Source organism: Dama dama, chromosome 20 (genome assembly GCF_033118175.1).
Source record: "Dama dama isolate Ldn47 chromosome 20, ASM3311817v1, whole genome shotgun sequence".
In the NCBI taxonomy this organism is placed as follows: domain Eukaryota; kingdom Metazoa; phylum Chordata; class Mammalia; order Artiodactyla; family Cervidae; genus Dama; species Dama dama.
The window spans coordinates 24,448,150-24,467,908 of NC_083700.1; the positions used below are offsets into that span (position 1 = coordinate 24,448,150).

General features: G+C 38.1%; 1 protein-coding gene across 1 annotated transcript in view; it reads left to right on the forward strand.

Annotated features, from left to right (window-relative positions):
• The window catches only part of NOTCH2 (notch receptor 2), a 173,386-nt gene that overhangs the window by 117,644 nt on the left and 35,983 nt on the right, over window positions 1–19,759 (forward strand). The window contains exons 12-15 of the mRNA XM_061121027.1: window positions 3,359–3,469; window positions 9,321–9,513; window positions 10,861–11,006; window positions 12,584–12,697. Of these exons, the coding sequence (XP_060977010.1) occupies window positions 3,359–3,469; window positions 9,321–9,513; window positions 10,861–11,006; window positions 12,584–12,697 (564 nt within the window). The remainder of the gene's footprint in view (window positions 1–3,358; window positions 3,470–9,320; window positions 9,514–10,860; window positions 11,007–12,583; window positions 12,698–19,759) is intronic.

Sequence of the window (19,759 nt, forward strand, 5' to 3'; positions counted from 1 at the left end):
GCAGTAAATATCAGCGGTGTGCAGGCAGCATAGAGGAGGAAGGCACAGGTTCTTTCATAAAACTGCCAAATTCATTCCTGTGACTGTTTGGAGAATTCACGCAAAGAGATGCAGACTGCATAAAGACATCTTGGTCTGTAATGGGTGCAGAAGGACCTGGCATGTACAAGGAGCCTCGGTGAAAGGAGTCATTCAATTAACCATTATGAATAGACTTCTGAGTTGTAATCTAAGAGTTGACAACCCATTCATAATATAGTCTGAGTTGGTAGCTTGGGGTTTGGATGCATGTATGGATAGAAGGGATACTTTTTCAATCTGCAGGTTATAATTGTGGTTTCTCACTCACTAAGTACTTAAAGCGCAGTACACTACCCAGAATCACTTCTAATACCTTTTTTCACCTGTGATCTTAAAAGTTTGGGGAGTTTCAAGTTATAGAAACTGCATTGACTAGCTAAAAGAATCATCAGCAAACAATAACTACAAAACAGACAAGCAGAAGGAATTCTGTGAAAGCACACAGAAGCATCTTACAGATTCCAAGTGAGAATTGAATAATGAGGCTTTGGGGGGATTAGCGGGAAGTGGGGCCACATGCAGACTGTAGGTCACCCAGTTCATGTTCCAACGTTCCAATGAGATAATTTCATTGGCCCAGCTTGAGCTGAGTATCTGTTCTGCTAGAATACAACATGGATTTGGGGGCAGAGTCCCATTAAACTCATGGCTTCCTGGGGCCTGCCTTGGTCTGTTGTAGGTTAATTGGATTGTCAATCAAGGGCTAGACACATCTCCTAAAGGTATCCATTTGTAACTAAGGAATATTGAAACCTTTGCCTCATCTGTGGCTAGCAAGGCAGCATAGCCACATTAATCACAGTGACCAGTGTGGTGCGGTAAAGTGTATAGAATCCAGAGAGCTGGGTTCACGTCCTAGCTGTGCTGATGTAATTGTGCAAGTGCATGATAAAATGGGTGTAACACAAATTGATTTGGCACTGAAGTGAGAAAAATAAAGTTATATCAAGTGGGAAGCAGAGTATTTTGGTCACAATAATGACTCGATACATTTTCAATATAATAATTATTAATAAATATTCACATAAAGTTTGAGTGAATAAATATTATGGCATTTTGTTGAGGAAGTTTCATTTGTTAGTTTATATCCTAATTATCAGGCTTCATAGACTGATTATTTTTAGACTTTTTAAACTGCCAAGATATTCTTTTATGATATCCAAATTCATCACTAAATTCATGTTAAGTAATATAATAGTATTTTTACAGAATAGTGGTAACAGTAGGGATTGGTATATCTCTACTATTTGGTTACCTATATCTATAATTAAACTTTCCTGAACATAGTCAAACTCTGCCATTCATCTGGGGAATAGGCCAGAAGGAAGGCAACATACCCCAGGAGAAAGCTATGACTCCATAAGATTTGTCGTGAACTTTAGCCCTTAATAGTAACAGTCAGCATCAAGCTTATAGTAGTAGATACAAGTTCCAAAATTCTAATGAAAGCTTAAATTTTACCTCTGGAGCACAGTATTGTCACAGTTGTTTTCCTTGAAGTGGCAGGCTTGTTTCCTTCACTTAACTATTTGCTAAGTACTTAGGTCTGAATAGTCCTGGTTCGTCTGTCAGTTGCTCTTTCAATTAAAATGGGATTCTGTGAAAAAAGTTTCAGTTCAGTATTCAGTCACACAACTGCTTTTCCTGGAGACTGCTCTGTATGTTGGCATGCCACAGAATAGCTTTATGTGTATTTTCTATTTCATCACACAAAACAATAGAGGTATACTCAAGGGTCAAGGTATAATCAAATCATAAAGTTAATAATTTTGGAAGCTTCATCAAAGTCATTCTTAAGCGAAACTATCTTTTTTTGTCCTGTTTTAACTGAGTACCTGGAGGTGAAGACTAGAAAGCATACCAGTACCGTGCAGGTCGGCACCTTCTGGATCCTGCTAAGATGCCAGCAGTCATGCCGCCATTGCTCTTTTTTTTTTTCAGTAAGATATTTATTGTAATCTAAAGCCATAGCTTTATCATCAAGATGGAGATGTGGGAACTGGGTAATAATTTGGTTGGGTACAGTCTGATATTCTAAAGCAATCATGTCCATGGAGATCAATTAATAAGACCTATATAAGCAGTTAATGTTTTAAATTCAAAGATCCAAAACCAGGATTTTTGTCTTCCAACACCAACTCCTCTTCCTCATTCATGATGTCTGTCAAGAATATTATATTTTCCTAGACATCCAGGTATGGTAACTGAATTTCCATGACTTCTCCCTTATTCTCTTCATTGACTCAGTTTCCAAGTGATAAAGACTATAACTCTTAAGACCTCTCACATTGATCCTTTTGCTTTCTTTCATTCCTACTGGCATGTCCTTGGCCTTGGGCACCATTTCTTTAAACCAACTCCATGTCATGGCCTGCCCAGTGTTCTTCTCACATTAATCCATCCCACACCATTCACGTTGACCTTTCATGCCACTCCAAATCATTGGCTTGCTAACCAGGGCCCCTTCAGTGGGGTCCTTCATTTATGCTTCTCATCTCACCATTTGTCCATGTGTCCCCGCCCGCCCCCCCCCCCCGCCCCCCGGGTTAAATAAATCAAAGTGCGGCTCTTACTGTGCCCCCTGCTGGCTGTCAGCTGCCTTGCAGATGTCTTCAATACTGAGCCACACTTTTTTTGTTTTTGTTTTTTAAATCTTCAGTGTTTCTGAAATTAGGAAGCACCTTATGTTCAAGGTCGTAGAAAACTGTCAGCCTCAGAATTAAGGCAGAAATGATGACAGACTCCTTGCTGCCTGTGACTGAGAATTGTTCAGTGTGTAAAAGGGATCAGTTCATCTGATTGTCATTGCAGCTGTATATTAACTTTGGATCCCTAATTTGTACTTAAAATGAGGCAACATATGCTATAAACTGCTGTGGATGCTTGAGGCAAAAGAGACAAAAATCTCTGCCTTGATGGAGCATACATCATGAAGAACTGTTGCCAGGTTCTGAAGACTTTGTCTGTCACAGGGTCTGGTGGACTTTTTTTTTTTTAATCAATTAATTTATTTTAATTGCCTCCATTGCTTTTGTAACAGTGCAAATGCCAACACAATAAAAAAGAGAAATAGTGGCTTAGTGTGATTAATATAATCATTTGACCTCATGATACCTTTGACAAGGTCTGGAGGACTGAACTTTCAGAAATGTTACTCTCCTGTATTCAGGGTTGGCTAGATACTCATCAGATTTCTTAACACCCAGCATTACAAACAAAGATCATTGGTATTTCTGTGCTAATATTGCACGGTTTCTCTTTGCTTTCATCTTTGCAGGCGTTAATTGTGAAATCAATTTTGATGACTGTGCAAGTAACCCATGTGTCCATGGAGTCTGTATGGATGGCGTCAATCGTTACAGCTGTGTTTGCTCACCAGGATTCACAGGTAATGGTCCTTTTTGTTGGGAGACTCCTTCTTCAGCCCCCTCACTTTGGGAAAAGGGCATCTAAAGGTGAGTTACTTTCAAATATATCTGACTTCTTTGTCTCCCAGCTAGAACATTTATACACAAACTCGCATGCATCTTTTCTCTTACCTCTTTTGTTGCTAATAATTACCTTTACCTTTTACCTTCCTGATGAAAAAGTACTAGGAACTGCCGAGGAAATATGAAGCCTCTTTTTGATAGATCTGTTTGTCAAAGGCACCATCAGAGGGTGTGTGATGTGCCAATCCCATTCTTTCTAGACAATGCCACACACAGTAAGGCACTTACATAATGATGTTAACCATTTCATAAATACCATGTGGTCATTTGCAACCAATGTGAGAAACTTCCCACAGAACTTTTTAAACTACAATGTCAGAAAGCCAAAAGATGCCTCTTTCTTGCTGGGAACTTACCTCTCTCTGTATTTCACAGTCCTTTGCACTGCTTGGTGTGATTGTGGACACAAGAGAGGAACGTTTGTGGCCTGTGTGGTCACTGTAATCTCTTTTCAGTAGAATATCACTCAGAAGACCAGGATGATGAGAGCCCTTATATCTAGTGCCCAGCACTGCTGGTGTGGAGCCAGATGTACTTCTGTATCCTGAAATATGTTACTCCAACATTGACAGCCGACTGAATTCCTTTCAGATAGAATGGCATATATACTTCTTTTACATGGGTAATAAGAAGAGAATAGCTACCATTTATTAAGGCCTTGTTTTGAGGTAGGCAAGTGCCTAGTCTCATTTACTTGTCACTACTATTATTATTTCTACAGTATTGATGAGAAACCCTGAATTCAGAGAGCTTAAGTAACAGTACCAGTGCACTAGGGCCAGCACTCCACCCCGGGAGGTTCTATTATAGAGTTCATACTCTCTGCCACTTGACTGGACAGCGTAAGTGGGTGCCTGCTGTGGTTTCTTTTTAGATATATAAGCCTTGCTGCTGCTGCTGCTGCTGCTAAGTTGCTTCAGTCGTGTCTGATCCCATAGACGGCAGCCCACCAGGCTCCCCTGTCCCTGGGATTCTCCAGGCAAGAACACTGGAGTGGGTTGCCATTTCCTTCTCCAATGCATAGACTCGACTTAAATTTTTTGGAAATGTCAGTGAATCATATGCTCTCTCTTTTTAACATTTAGCAAATCAGGAAGGTCATGGAGGGAGGACATAGGCTAAAAATATTCTAAAATAAACTTAAGGTGTAGCATGAAACTGCATAACCAAGGAATGGAATGTTTTGGTTACAGGGTGGTACCCTGTTCTTGGAACTGTTTTCTGCATCTGTTTTTTCTATTTGTTTTTTCAAGTCAGTTGCTGAAAATATCAGAGGCAACTTTGTTATATACTCATGACCCATAAATATAAGGTGTTTTAGTCTTGCCTTTATTTTAATACTGTTAACTTTTTATTACAATTTTAATAACAGCTTGAACAGATTTAAGGGAATTTTTTTTCAGACAAAATTCTCTGTTCTCCGCAGACCACTTTATACTTACTGATTGAATAGGAAAAGTAAGAAATCATGTGGTACTTCAGTAGACTACTTTTCACTTGTATAAACTACCTTTTTAGTTTCACATTCATGTCCATTATTTTGCTGACTTCTTAGAATGGTCCATAAAAGTAGATAGGTTGTAAATGAAACCAAAAGCACAAGTAACAAAAACTAAAATGAATTTCTGGGGGGCAAAAAAACAATATGTTGAAAAGCTAACCTACAGAGACGGATAAAAATATATGCAAACTATGTGTTTACCAAAAAGTTAATATCCAAAATATATAAAGAATCATACAACTCAATAGTAAAGAAGCAAATAATTCAATTAAAAATTGAACAAATAACAGGAAAAAAATTCAGTAACTATATATAGTGACAGATGTTAACTAGACTTATTGTAGTGATCATTTTTCAATATATACAAATATTACATCATTGTTTTACACCTGAAACTAATATAATGTTATATGTCAATTATAAAACCCACTCCAGTATTCTTGCCTGGAGAATTCCATGGACAGAGGAGCCTGGCAGGCTACAGTCCATAGGGTCGCCAAGAGTCGGACATGACTGAGCGACTAACACTTTAAAAATGAAAACACATTAGTCAGGAGTAGGGAAACCCAATTTAAGAAAATATTACTGGAAAATTACCAATAATTTCCAGACATAAGATACTAATAATGTTCACTCTAATTCTCAAGAGCTACCTGATTTAACCACATTCTGATTATATTTTTAGGCTGTAAATCATTATTTGTATTTTGAAATCCAGTATCAACTGAAACAGGTAAAGTTTTAAAAGCTTTACAATCTACCAAACCCTAGTGACTTTCAAATGGCATTTGAAATGCTAATGATGATGAGTAGCTACCAATATAGCTAATCCTCATCACAGTGTCATTATGCAGCTGTATAAAATCGCCAAATTCAATGAAAAAAAAAATAGATTCGAGGTTTACAATCTGATCTTTCTTTCAGTTTCTTCTAGGATTTTCTAATCAGGAGTAAAGTGAGTAAATATTTATAAATTATAACTTTGTAAATGCTGAACATGCAGTTGTTTTTGGTTCTCCAGCCGTTGGTGAAGGCACACTGCTAAGCACAGAGGAGCACCGGGTTATGGGAAAAGTGGTAGACAATGAGTTCATGCCTTTAAAAGGATTTAAAGTATGATCAGGAACACAGACTGCATACATCAGAAAATGACGGAAGACAAGGGAAGTAGTTTAAAGCAAGGTATACACATTCAAAAAAGTATAAGCGATGAAGGAAAACAAATGTTTAGAATCAGGGGGAAAATGGGCAAAGGACGTTCTTCTTCCAAAGAAGACATACAGATGGCCAACAGGTACAGGAAAAGATGCTCAGCATCACTAATCATTGGGAAAATGAAAATCAAAACCATAGTGAAATATCATGTCACACCTGAAAGATTGGTTGTTATCAAAAAGATAAGAGATAACAAGTGTTGGTGAGGGTGTGGGAAAAGGGGAACTCTCATGCACTGTTGATGTAAACGTAAAATGTTACAGTTATTATGGGAAAACAATATGGCAGTTGTCAAAAAATTAAAAATTGAACTACCATAAGGTCCAGGAATTCTACACTTGTGTATCTAAAGGAGTTGAAATCAATATTTCAAAGAGGTATTTGCACACACCCATGTTCATAGCAGCATTATTCACAATAGTCAAGATATCAAAACAACCAAAGTGTCCATCAATGGATGAATGAGTAAAGGAGATACGTTGTACGTATACAATGGAATATTATTCAGCCACGAGAGAGAGGGAAATCCTGACATTTGTGACAACATGAATGGAACTTGAGGACATTAAGTGAGATAAATCAGACAGTGAAAGACAAATACTGTATGGTATCACTTAATGCAGGATATTTAAAAAGCCAAACTCAATGAAAGCAGGGAGTAGAATGGTGTCTATCAGGGTCTAGGCTAGAAGAGTAGGGGATTGGAGAGATATTGTTTAAGGGTACAAATTTGCAACTAGTAGATAAATAAGTTCTGATTGAATGCATAGCATAGTCAGCAATACTGTAGCATTATAAACTTTCAAATTGCTAAGAGAGTAGATCTCAATTGTTTTTACCACAAAAAGAAATGATGGTATGTGACATGATAGAAGTGTTAACTAACTCTGTGGAGGTAATCATATCACAGTATATAAAATATATCAAACCAACACATCATATACCTTAAACTTACACAATGTTATATGTCAATCATGTCTTAATTTAAAAATTAACAAAAAATGTAGATAGGGACTTTTCTTATCCTCATTTAACAAATTAAGGCAACTGAAAGAGCTTGGTGTGTCCGTGGTCTTAGCTAGTGAGTCTCACTGTTAGGACTGTGAGTTCCCAGAAGGCAGGCAACTCCCTAATTGTCTTTTTAGCCAACATTTTCTAAAACTGTATAGCACTCAGGGAGCACTTAGAAAATACTGCTGAATGAATGACCAGCGCTCACATATGGGACCTCTGACATCCAACACTAGACTCTTGAGTCTGGACTATACCATGCTTTCATTCATTAAATACTGATTTGTTAGGCACCTACCTACAAGATGATAAACACTGGCTAATTTCTCATTCAGTAGTTACTGAGCCCAACAAGGTGTGTAGCCTTGTGCTGGGAATTCATGAAATGCTGGGATTTCCGATGCTGCTTAAAGGATGAGAATTTGCTAGCAAAGCAGCTGTCAGTTCACCAGGTAGACCACACAAAGAGGCACTTAACCCTCTCAGCTACAGATGACTTGAAAATTGATTCTGCTGAGAGCTTTAAAAGCAAATAAAGAAAATGTGAGAAGTGTGACTTCTGAGAAGATTTTTCCCAAGAAAAGACAGAATTGAAAAAGCTTTTTCTTCTCATTCTCCACTGGATTTCAGACAGAGGATAGTGCTCTAGTTAAAGAGTTGTGGCACTTATCTTTCTGCCAGTGGCAAACATCTAAAAATAAATCAGAAGTTGAAGCTAAAAAGTAGTATTGTAGAATTGGTTATTAATAAAATACTTAAAAGGAAAATAGCAACTACTATCAAATTGTGGGTTTTTTACCACACCAACCACCAATAATGGTTTAGAGAGCAATAGAGAGTGAAAAAATGTTAATACCCATACTTTAAAAGGGTGTGTATCTATTTCATTTGGAATTTCCTGTTCTAATTGCAGGGTTACTCTTTCTTAAATAAAAATGCCTAGTTTTATATGAATCAGAAAATTGTATTCTTTGAAATTTATAATTCCTTCATAGCAGTTGCTTGTCACCAGTCATTTATAGAATTATGGGTTATTTTAAAATTTTATATCATTTTGGAATATATAGTTAAATCTCACTTATTCAAAACTTAACAAAGCAAAACTCATATGTAACTGGCATTTATTCCACTTTATAGCAGACATCTTTTCAAAGTGCAATCTTGGGTATGTTTTAGAGGAAGAACATATTCATTTCAATTTCATATATTCTGAACGTTTACATTATAACTTGATGAAATAAAAATTGTCTACATCAGAATTTCTCGAAATGTAGTATCTGAAAAACCTACATCATTTAAAATGTTACTTTGGAGCTGTAAGGATCTTCTTTTAAAACAAGTACTTTTAGCAATCCTTGCACATTAAAATTTGAGAACCACTGGTCTATATTGAGAGACCCTGAATGGTTTTCTCAATGATCAGAGAACAATAAAATTATATTTAGGTTTCTCTTCTTCCTGAGGCAGAAAATAGATTAATACAATTCTGAAAGTGAAAACAAATGGCTTTTCTTTTTAAGCAACTTAATCATTAATAGCCCACTCACTGAACTTTCCTGTTAATTGAGATTTACCATATATAGAAATGTAAAAGATTGACTAACTCTTACAAGAATGAATGCAGTAAACCAGCTGGCAGCAGTGATAAGGGAAGCTTGAGAGTTCTCCGAACAGCAGCAAGAGGAGCAGACAACTTTGATAGCATGTCATGTTCTCTTTTTGACTATTTGATGTACAGTTTCCCCATTTCTAAACTGGAGTGAAGAAACACATGTTGAAACACTACAACACCGTTCCAGTATTTTGTTAACTTTGTTAAGTTATCGAAGCACAAGGCTCTCTGCTCCTCCCCTGCATGGCTCTGGGTGCTACTGGATGTCTTATTCCTCAATCTTGACACTTGGTGCCCACGGCATTTTATAGCCTAGGCAGATAAAGGTGCCTGCACAATAGATCTCATGGTCCTGGGTCTGTTCCCTAAGCATTTTGGATTTGACAGAAACTGTCCTCCTTCTCTGCAGGGCAGAGATGTAACATTGATATTGATGAGTGTGCCTCCAATCCCTGTCGCAAGGGTGCAACTTGCATCAATGATGTGAATGGCTTCCGCTGTATCTGCCCTGAGGGGCCCCACCATCCCAGCTGCTACTCACAGGTGAACGAGTGCCTAAGCAATCCCTGTGTCCATGGAAACTGCACTGGGGGCCTCACTGGGTGAGTAGCTGTCTTGTATTCATCGTTTCTTATTGACCTGTGTTGAGCCAGTTGAGTTTTAGTACTGACCATACCCTGTAGCAGTCAGTCAGGACTTGAGCTGAGCCTAGGCTGAAGAGGTCGGTAATCCACATCATAGTCTTCCAAGTCACCACTTCTTCCCTGCCTTCCATGTCTGAGTAGATGGAAAGTAAGGAGGAATGTTTCATTCCTCTTGTGGGTAGTCAGCACATGGGAGGAGTCCAGGGTTATTTTCTGAGTCTTTAGCTGTTGTGCTTTTAGTACTAACTGCAAGATTGAGTTCTGAGGGATATTCTGTTTGACTTAACCTCCTGCTTAAAGAAAACCCAACTCTGTTTCATAATGATACCAGTGGGTACCTCTGAGGTAGAGCTGGTTTCAGCTAGCTAGAGTCTTGGCCCTGATGAAGTGTTCACAGTTGGCAAGCCCCTGAGAGCTGTGCAATGTGTTGGCAAGTAGTTTTCTAGAATCACAGAGTGTGACGTTTGGTTCCATGAGATAGCCCCGTGCTCCTGCCTTGCTTGCCAGAGGACGGGACTCTGGCCGGGACTTAGCATTTGCCATGCTCACAGCAGGTGAGAGAATGAAGAGTACATTTGGAGGTAAATGGGCAATCAAGTGATTTCCAAGATGAATTAACTCAGTATTCCTGTTTCAGAGTATAGCAGCCTTCAAAGCATCCCAACCCACTTACTTTTTTAAAAAAAGAATCACCAGACAAGGAGGCTGTCATCTCCCGACATCACATTCTAAGTGCTGATGGTGCTCAGATTGTGAACAATATGCATACATTTCAGATGCCTTCATTTCTGTTCCATTTCCCACTCCGCACCTTTGGTGCTTTCTGGGGGCAGGGTTTCAGGTCAGAACAAAGCATGTCTCAGAAGTCAGATATCCCAGGAGCCCTTTGGGATCACTTAGAGTCTCTGATACTACGCGGCTTTCTGAGTATCTGTTTTACACCGGAAACAAGTGATCTAAGGTTTCTTTACATTTATTTAGCAGAAAAGAAACTGCAGATTTACCAATGGCAATGAGTCTTTCAGTTTGTCCCAGTTTGTTGTACCAACCACTCTTTATGTGTGAAAGCCCACTATACTTACTTATTTTTCCAGCATTTTTGGTGGGCCAGGAAGCTGTGTTTACTAAATACTCCAGATGGGCCCACATTATTCACAAGGTAATCCAAGTGCAGGTTTGAAGAGGAACAGAAATGAGCCTACCCAGGAGCTCCTTGATCCTTCATTTCATCAGAATTTTGTATTTCAGCTGTGACTTAATTGTACATTCATACCACAACAGTAACTTATTTCTGTCTTCTTTCAGATACAAGTGCCTCTGTGATGCAGGCTGGGTTGGCATCAACTGTGAAGTGGACAAAAATGAATGTCTTTCTAATCCATGCCAGAACGGGGGAACTTGTGACAATCTGGTGAATGGATACAGGTGCACTTGCAAGAAGGGCTTTAAAGGTGATGCAGAAGTGCATATTTTTATGGACTTTTTCTGCCTTTTTGTTGGTGCATACAGCCTGACTCACTTCTTTCTTTCCCCTTTTTCCTACTCATTCATATAGGAAACTTAATTTGAGCACTTATTATTTATAGGGCAGTTGGAGAATAAAAACATAAATAAATTTAAACATGGATTCTATTTTCAGACTAGCAGAGAGGTGAGCTATTGAAACAGTACCATTTAAGGTGCGCAACTAGAGCTCCACTCATACAACTTAGGATGTTCTAACTGGGTATTCTAATTGTAAGCTCCAGTGTAGGCTTGATTCTATGATAATTCAAAAGAGATATTGGTAGGAGAATGAAAATCTTGTTTTACTGTAATTGTAGCAATAATATCATGGGAGAATCCATGTATTTAAAACCTTTCCAACAAATTCTCTTAAACGTTGAGATATTCTTAGATGATATGTAGTCACCTGTGGCCTTCTGGAAAAATGCATAGTAGTGAGTACTGTGTAAAATCACTTTTTGAGTTGTCTCTGTTATATTTCTCCTGTCACTTTTTTCTTTAACCCTTGAGAGAGAAACCTGTGGGTAAATCATACATATTTGTACTCCTTGATCCATATAGTCATTTATTTCACAACTCAAAGATGTGCCAGGCTACTGTGATAGGTCAATATGTTTCAGTGTCACTTTATTTGATAACTTGACATTTTTCTAAGATCATGTTTTAAGTCATTAACTTTTTGACATTCAGATACATAACATCTGTAAAGAAACTTACAGATTTAAAAGCACTTTTATTCCTTTGTCTCTTTGAGACTTGCTGATCAACAAAATAAATATCAAGATAGTTCATAATCACATGTCTAGTGATGAACAGAGTACAGTTTGAACTCAGACCTCTATACTTTTAGGCCATTATTTTCTTTTTATACACGGCTGTACTTCCTCAGTTTTAAGACTCTGTGTCAGGCTCTGTTGCAGGTATAAAGGTGGTGACATTTGGTAATGTCCTGTCCCCCCATGAATGCTTCCTTACTTTTCTCTTTTTTCTTAGTGGGAGTAGATTTTGTGTCTTGGATCAGGGGGAGGAGCTTTGTGACTTCAGAGAGCACCACCACATTGATGGTAGATACTGTGCATTTGAAAAAGTGGGCATAAATCAAGCAGCTTTGAGTACTGTTCAAATATTTTATCCCTTGATAACTTCTAGCCTGTTTTTAAGCCCTGACCAGATACTTTGTATAGAAGCCTCTATTTAGATATAGCAGTAGCTTTTTACCCTAGTGAACTTCTTGGTCCATTATAGAGGAATTACTTGTATTTGGACATTCATTAAACTTTAAAGCTATTAGAATATATTGTTCTTCCATTCATTTTTTTGATTAAGCAGTTTTACTGACTGACTGTATGTCAGGGACTTTATACTGAAATGAATGAACAGGTGTTTCAGTGGCCTGAAGAAATTAATGCAGTTTCTGAGGTGTTTAACGTTTATCCCTGAGAGCAGTGCTTAGTAATTGAGATTTTGAGGAGGCTCACAGAAAGTTCCACTGTCTTTGATTTTTCCCTCTTTTTGTCTGCAGGCTATAACTGCCAGGTGAATATTGATGAATGTGCTTCGAATCCATGTCTGAACCAAGGAACCTGCTTTGATGATGTAAGCGGTTATACTTGCCACTGTGTGCTGCCATACACAGGTGAGTCTCGGGGTCCAGGGGCCAGAAGGGATGCTCAGTCTTGCCTTGTCATTCTAAACCTCGGAGTCTCAGAGATGGGGTTTGTGGGGGCAGTGATGCTGCCCTGAGGAATCACGGCCTGACCACCTTTCCTGCTCTCACTGTCTAGGTCGTCTGCTCAGAGACAACACTGTGGCCTCTCTAGATGCAAGTGGTGGGGACACTTGTTTGCCTTTATTTTTTAGGGTTTGAAAGTTTTTTTTTAATTATACATGTCTTGAATTGACACATAGCTGATGGTTTAGTCATTATGTGAAGGGACTATATGGCCTCTGCTCTTGGTCTTAGTTTTGCCAACTCAACAGCTACCACTTTTTGGTCATTTACTATGTGCCAGACACTTTATATATTTTGGAGTATTTGCTCTAGTGCTCACGATAATTCTATAGAGTAGAGGTTCGTATTCCTGTCACTGTTTTATACATGAGCAAGCTGAGGCAAAGAGAAGTTAATTGCTGAAGGTCACATAGGTAAGTAGTAAATCTAGGATTTGTCCCTAAGTCTTTGAATCCGAAGCTTGTCCTCTTAACTGTCCTTCCTCTCCTCACTTTGATTGCCACTGCGTCCTCTGCAGAGAGGCACTACCCCTTGGATGGCGATCACACACAGAAGACATGGATGTGACTTCATTTCGTATCAGGTGACTTTGTTTCAGGTGGTGTTACAGGAGTGTGCTTGGACATTTCTTTGTATTCTCCTGCCTCATTACTGCCGTCTTGTGACTGGTTGTATTTGTGTGGCTCGCTTGCCTCATGTCATCCCTTTAATGGCTTTGCATGTTTTTCCAGTGCCTTGCATGCAGGCAGGAGCATGGCTGAGTTCTTACTCCCCTGGAGTCTTGGCCTGTTGATAATAGCTGTTGCTAGTGACTCTAGGCTGTTTAGAGTGGCCAGATGCATGACTCTTTTACCTGAAAGACTTGGTACTACATTGCTGTCTTTGTCACCTCTTTACAAGAAACATTCATGCAGAGAAACTGCATTTAGCCATCCTGATTGAAGAAATCAAAATTATTGGAGATCCATAGCTGTCCCCAGACAGTCTAAATAATGTCGTTCCATAGCAATAGCAATCACACTTGTTGGAACTGAGCAGATCATATCATTTACAACCATAAAGACTGAGAACTGATGGTTGTAGGGAGATATAAGCAGGTGTCATTATGCTTTGACACATTATAGGCTTATCTGAATGTGACTAAGGTACATAGCTCATTGGGAAAATATTTGCTTTCTTGCTATTCAACACAGTAAGAATATATGACTATGTGCTGGCTGTTGGTTTTTCTACATATTAGGATCTTATTAAAAGAATTTACTCTATGTGACCTCTGGGAAATTATATTAGATATTACAGTTTAAAATTTCAGTGCTGAGTGTTGCTAAGGGTTCTGAGTGTCATTGAATTTGGCCAGCATGAAGGGAGCTAAGCAATGTTGGCTTTCCTTATGAGCCACTGTTCTGACCAGACACATTAAGAACTTGTTAGGGGAACTTCCCTGGTGATCCAGTGGTTAAAACTTCATATTCCAGTGCAGCGGCAACAGGCTTGATCCCTGGTTGGGAGCTAAGATCCAACATGCCTCATGGCCAAAAAGCCAAAACAAAAAACAAAAGCAATTTTGTAACAAATTCAATAAAGCCTTTAAAAATGGTCCACATTGGACTTCCCTGGTGGTCCAGCAGTTAAGAATCCATTTGCCAATGCAGGGGACATGAGTTTGATCCTTGGTCCGGGAAGATCTCACATGCCTCGAGGCAGCTAAGCCCGAATGCCACAACTTCTAAAGCCCATACGCCTAGAGCCCATGCTCCCCAACAGGAGAAGCCCTGCAATGAAAAGCCTACTACCCATTGCGACTAGAGAATAGCCCCTACTTGCCACAAGGCCCATATGCAGCACCCAAAAATAAATTAATTAATTCTAAAAACGGTCCTGGGACCTCCCAGGTGGTGCCAGTGGTAAAGAACCCGCCTGCCAGTAAAGGAGACATAAGAGACATGGGTTTGATCCCTGCATGGAGAAGATCCCCTAAAGAAGAAGAAAGGCAACCCACTCCAGCATTCTTTCCTGGAGAATCCCATGAACAGAGGAGCCTGGTGGGCTACAGTCCATGGAGTTGCAAAGAGTTGGACACAACGGAAGTGACTTAGCAGCAGCACAAGAAATTGTCCACATCAAAAAGAACCTTTTAAGAAAAGGAAAAATGATTAGGGACATTGATGAAAATTTGTGATGATATTTTTTTCTTTTTGAATGCAAAGTTTTAGGATAAAATTTTAAATTGAGTTAGTTGTTACTTGACCTTATTTATTTTGTTGCAACGTTGTATTAGTTTCAGGTGTACACTATAGTGATTCAAGTATTATACTCCATGTAAAGTTACTATGAAATAATAGCTGTATTCCCTGTTCTGTATTCATGTAGAGTATTTATTTTATGCCTGGTACTTTCTGTCTCTGAATCCCCCACCTCTACCTTGGCCCTCCCCCTTCCCGCTCCCGCTAGTAACCACGGTTTGTTCTCTATACCTGTGAGGCTGTTTCTATTTTATTATATTCATTTGTCTTGTTTTTTAGACTCCACAGATAAGTAATAACATACAGTATTTGTCTTTTCTGTCTGATTTGTTTCACTAATCATAATACCCTCTAAGTCCATCCGTGATGCAGATAGCAGAATTTCATTCTTTTTTATTGCTGATTAATATTCTTGTGTGTATGTGTGTGTGTGTGTGTGTGTGTGAGAGAGAGAGACAGAGAGAGAGAGTCACAAATCACATCTTCTTTATCCATTCCTTTGTTGATGGATACTTAGGTTGCTTCCATAGCTTGGCTATTATAAATAACCTAATGCTGATTTGAACATTGAGGTGCATGTATCTTTTTGAATTAGTGTTTTCATTTTCTTCAGATGTATACCAAGGAGTGCAATTGTTGGATCATATTGTAGTTCTGTTTTTAGCTTAAGTAACATCCATACTGTTCTCTGTGGTGGCTGCACTAGCTTACATTCCAACCAATAGCATCAAGGTTTTCCTTTTCTTCACATCTTTGCCAGCGTATTTTATTTGTATACTTTTTGATGGTAGCCATTCTGACAGGCATGAGTTGTAATTTGACTTCCAAAACAACTTAATCTACCTTTTAAAATAAGTTTTTATTGGAATATAGTTGATTTACAATGTGTTAGTTGGAGGTGTACAGCAAAGTGAACTCTTTTTTAGTTTCTTTTTCCATATAGACCATTACAGATTATTGAATAGAATTCCCTGTGCTAGGTCCTTATTAGTTATCTATTTTATATACAGTAGTGTGTATATATCAATCCCAGTCTCTAATTCATCCCTCCCCTCCCCTTGGTAACCATAGAGTTGATTTCCACATCTGTAACACTGTTTCTGTTTTGTAACTAAGTTTACTTGTACATTTTTTTTAGATGCCAGCTATAAGTGATATCATGTGGTATTTGTCTTTCACTCTGTATGACAGTCTCTAGGTCCATCTATGTTGCTGCAAATGGCATTATTTTGTTCATCTTTAAGGCTGAATAATATTCCACTGCATATATATACCACGTCTTTTTTATCCATTCCTCTGTTGATAGGCATTTAAATTGCTTCAACGTCTTGGCTATTACAAATACTGATGCAGTAAACACTGGGGTACATGTATCTTTTAGAGTTATGGTTTTCCATGGTTATATGCCCACTAGTGAGATTGCTGGATCATATGGTAGCTATGTTTTTACTTTTTAAGGAACCTCCATGTTGTTCTTGATAGTGGCTGTACCAGCTCACACTCTCACCAGCAGCGTTGGAGCATTCCATTTCTCCATACCCTCTCCAGCATTTATTGTTTGTAGATTTTTTGATGATAGCCTTTCTGACAGGTGTGAGGTGATGCCTCATTATAGTTTTGATTTGTATTTCTCTAATAATTAGTGATGTTGAGCATCTTTCCATGTGCTTTTTTAGCCATCTATATGTCTTCTTTAGAGAAATGTCTCTTCAGATTCTCTGCCCATTTTTTGATTGCAGTGGTTTTTTTTTTTTTTTTTTATTTTAATTGAGATGCATAAGCTGTATATTTTGGAAATTTGCCCTTGTCAGTTGCTTCATTTGCAAATATTTTTTCCCATTCTGAGGGTTGTCCTTTCATTTTGTTTACTGGTTTTCTTTGCTGTGCAAAAGCTTTTAAGTTTAATTAGGTTCCATCTGTTTGTTTTTGCTTTCAGTTTCATTACTCTGGGAAAGTGAAAGTGAAAGTTGCTCAGTCATGTCTGACTTTTTGCAACCCCATGGACTATACAGTCTGTGGAATTCTCCAGGCCAGAATACTGGAGTGGGTAGCCTTTCCCTTCTTCAGGGTATCTTCCCAACCCAGGGATCGAACCCAGGTCTCCCACATTGCAGGTGGATACTTTACCAGCTGAGCCACAAGGGAAACCCAAGAATACTGGAGTGGGTAACCTATCCCTTCTCCAGCGGATCTTCCTGGCCCAGGAATTGAAACAGGGTCTCCTGCATTGTAGGTGGATTCTTTACCAATTGAGCTATCAGGGAAGCCTTACTCTAGGAGGTGGATCAAAAAAATGCTGTGATTTATGTCAAAGGGTGTTCTTCCAATGTTTTCCTCTAAGAGTTTTATAGTATCCGGCCTTACACTTAGGTCTTTAATCCATGTTGGGTTTATTTTTATGTATAATGCTGGAAGTGTTCTAATTTCATTTGTTTACATATAGCTGTCCAGTTTTCTCAGCACCATGTATTGAAGAGACTGCCTTTTCTCCATTGTATATTCTTGCCTCTTTTGTCATAGATTTGGTGACAGTAGTGTGTGGGTTTATTTCTGGACTTTCTATCCTGTTCCATTGATCTATATTTCTGGTTTTGTGCAAGTACCATACTGTTTTGATAACTGTAGCTTTGTCGTATAGTCTGAAGTCAGGGAACCTGATTCCTCTAGCTCCATTTTTCATTCTAACAATTGCTTTGGCTATTTGTGGTGTTTTGTGTTTCTATGCAAATTGTAAAATTTTTTTGTTCTAGTTCTGTGAAAAATGCCATGGGTAATTTGATAGGGATTGCATTGAATTTGTAGATTGCCTTGGGTAAAATATTAATTTCCCAATTGAAGAACATGGTATACCTCTCCGTCTGTTTGTGTCATCTTTGATTTCTTTCATCAATATTTATAGTTTTCTGCATACAAGTGTTTTGTCTTCTTAGGTAGGTTTATTCCTAGGTACTTTATTCTTTCTAATATAATGGTAGATGGGATTGTTTCCTTGATAATGTTTTTGAGCTTTCTTGTTAGTGTCTAGAAATACATATTTCTGTGTATTAATTTTGGATCCTGTAACTTTATCAGATTCACTGATGAGCTATAATAGTTTTCTGATAGTGTCTTTAGGGTTTCTTTATGTATCATATCATGTTACCTGCAAACAGTGAAAATTTTACTTCTTTTTTTCAGTTTTGGTTCCTTTTTTTTCTTCTCTGATTGCTGTGGCTAGAACTTCCAAAACTATGTTGAATAAAAGTGGTGAGAGGACACCCTTACCCTTGTCTTATTCCTGATTTTAGAGGAGACGCTTTCAGTTTTTCACCATTGAGAATGATTTTTGCTATGGGTTTGGTGTATATGGCTTTTATTATTTTGAGGTGGATTCCCGTTATGCCCACTTTCTGGAGAGTTTTTGTCATAAAGGAATGTTGAATTTTGTCAGAAGCTTTTTCTGCATCTATTGAGATAATCTTATGGCTTTTATTCTTCAGTTTGTTGATGTGGAGTATCATATTGATTTGCAGATGTTGAAAAATCCTTGCATTCCTGGGATAAATCCCATCTGGTCCTGGAGTTTTGTTTGTTGAAAGATTTTTAATCAGTTTCAATTTCAGTTCTTGTGATTGGTCTATTTACATTTTCTATTTCTCCTGGGTTCATTCTTGGAAGTTTGTACCTTTGAATTTATCTCTCTGTTTTAGGTAGTTCATTTTATTGGTGTATAGTTTCTTATAGTAGTCTTTTATGATCCTTTGCATTTCTATGGTGTTCGTTGTAACTTCTCTTTTTTTATCTCTGTTTTATTGATTTGAGTCCTCTTTTTTCTTGATGACTCTAAGGGTTTATAAATTTTGTTTCTCTTCTCAGAGAGCCAGCTTTTAGTTTCATTGATCTTTGCTGTTCTTTTCTTTGTCTCTATTTCATTTGGTTTTTGTCTGATCTTTATGATTTCTTTGCTTCTACTTACTTTATCTGTTCTTCTTTCTCTAGTTGCTTTGTATTGTGTTTGGAAAAGATGCTGGATATGATTTCTGTTTTCTTAAATATACTGAGGTTTGATTTGTGACCTAAGTTGCTATCTGTCCTGCAGAATGTTCCCTGTGCACTTGAGAAGAAAGTGTGTTCTGCTGCTTTTGGATGGAATGTCCTATAAATATCAATCAAGTCTATCTGGTCCAATGTGCCATTTAAGGCTTACATTTACTTATTAATTTTCTATCTGGATGATCTGTCCATTGGCATAATGGATGTTAAAGTTCCCCACCATTATTGTGTTACTGTCGATTTCTGCTTTTGTGGCTGTTAGCATTTGCTTTGTATACTGAGGTGCTCCTATGTTGGGTGCCTATGTATTTGCAATTGTTACATCATTTTGGATTGATCCCTTGATCATTATGTAGTGTCCCTCCTTGTCTTTTGTAACAGTCTTTATTTAAAGTCTGTTTTGTCTGATATAAGATTGCTACCCTAGCTTTCTTTTGATTTCCATTTGCATGTAATATCTTTCTTCATCCCATTACTTTTACTCTGTGTGTGTCCTTAGGTCTGAAGTGGGTCTCTTGTGGACAGCATATATGTGGGTCTTGTTTTTGCTGCCATTCAGCCAGTCTGTGGCTTTTGGCTGAAGCATTTAATCCATTTACATAAGTTTTGATATGTATATTCCCATTGCCATTTTTTTTAATTTGAGGGGTGTTTTTTTAGGTCCTTTTTTTTTTTTCTTTCCTCTTTTATT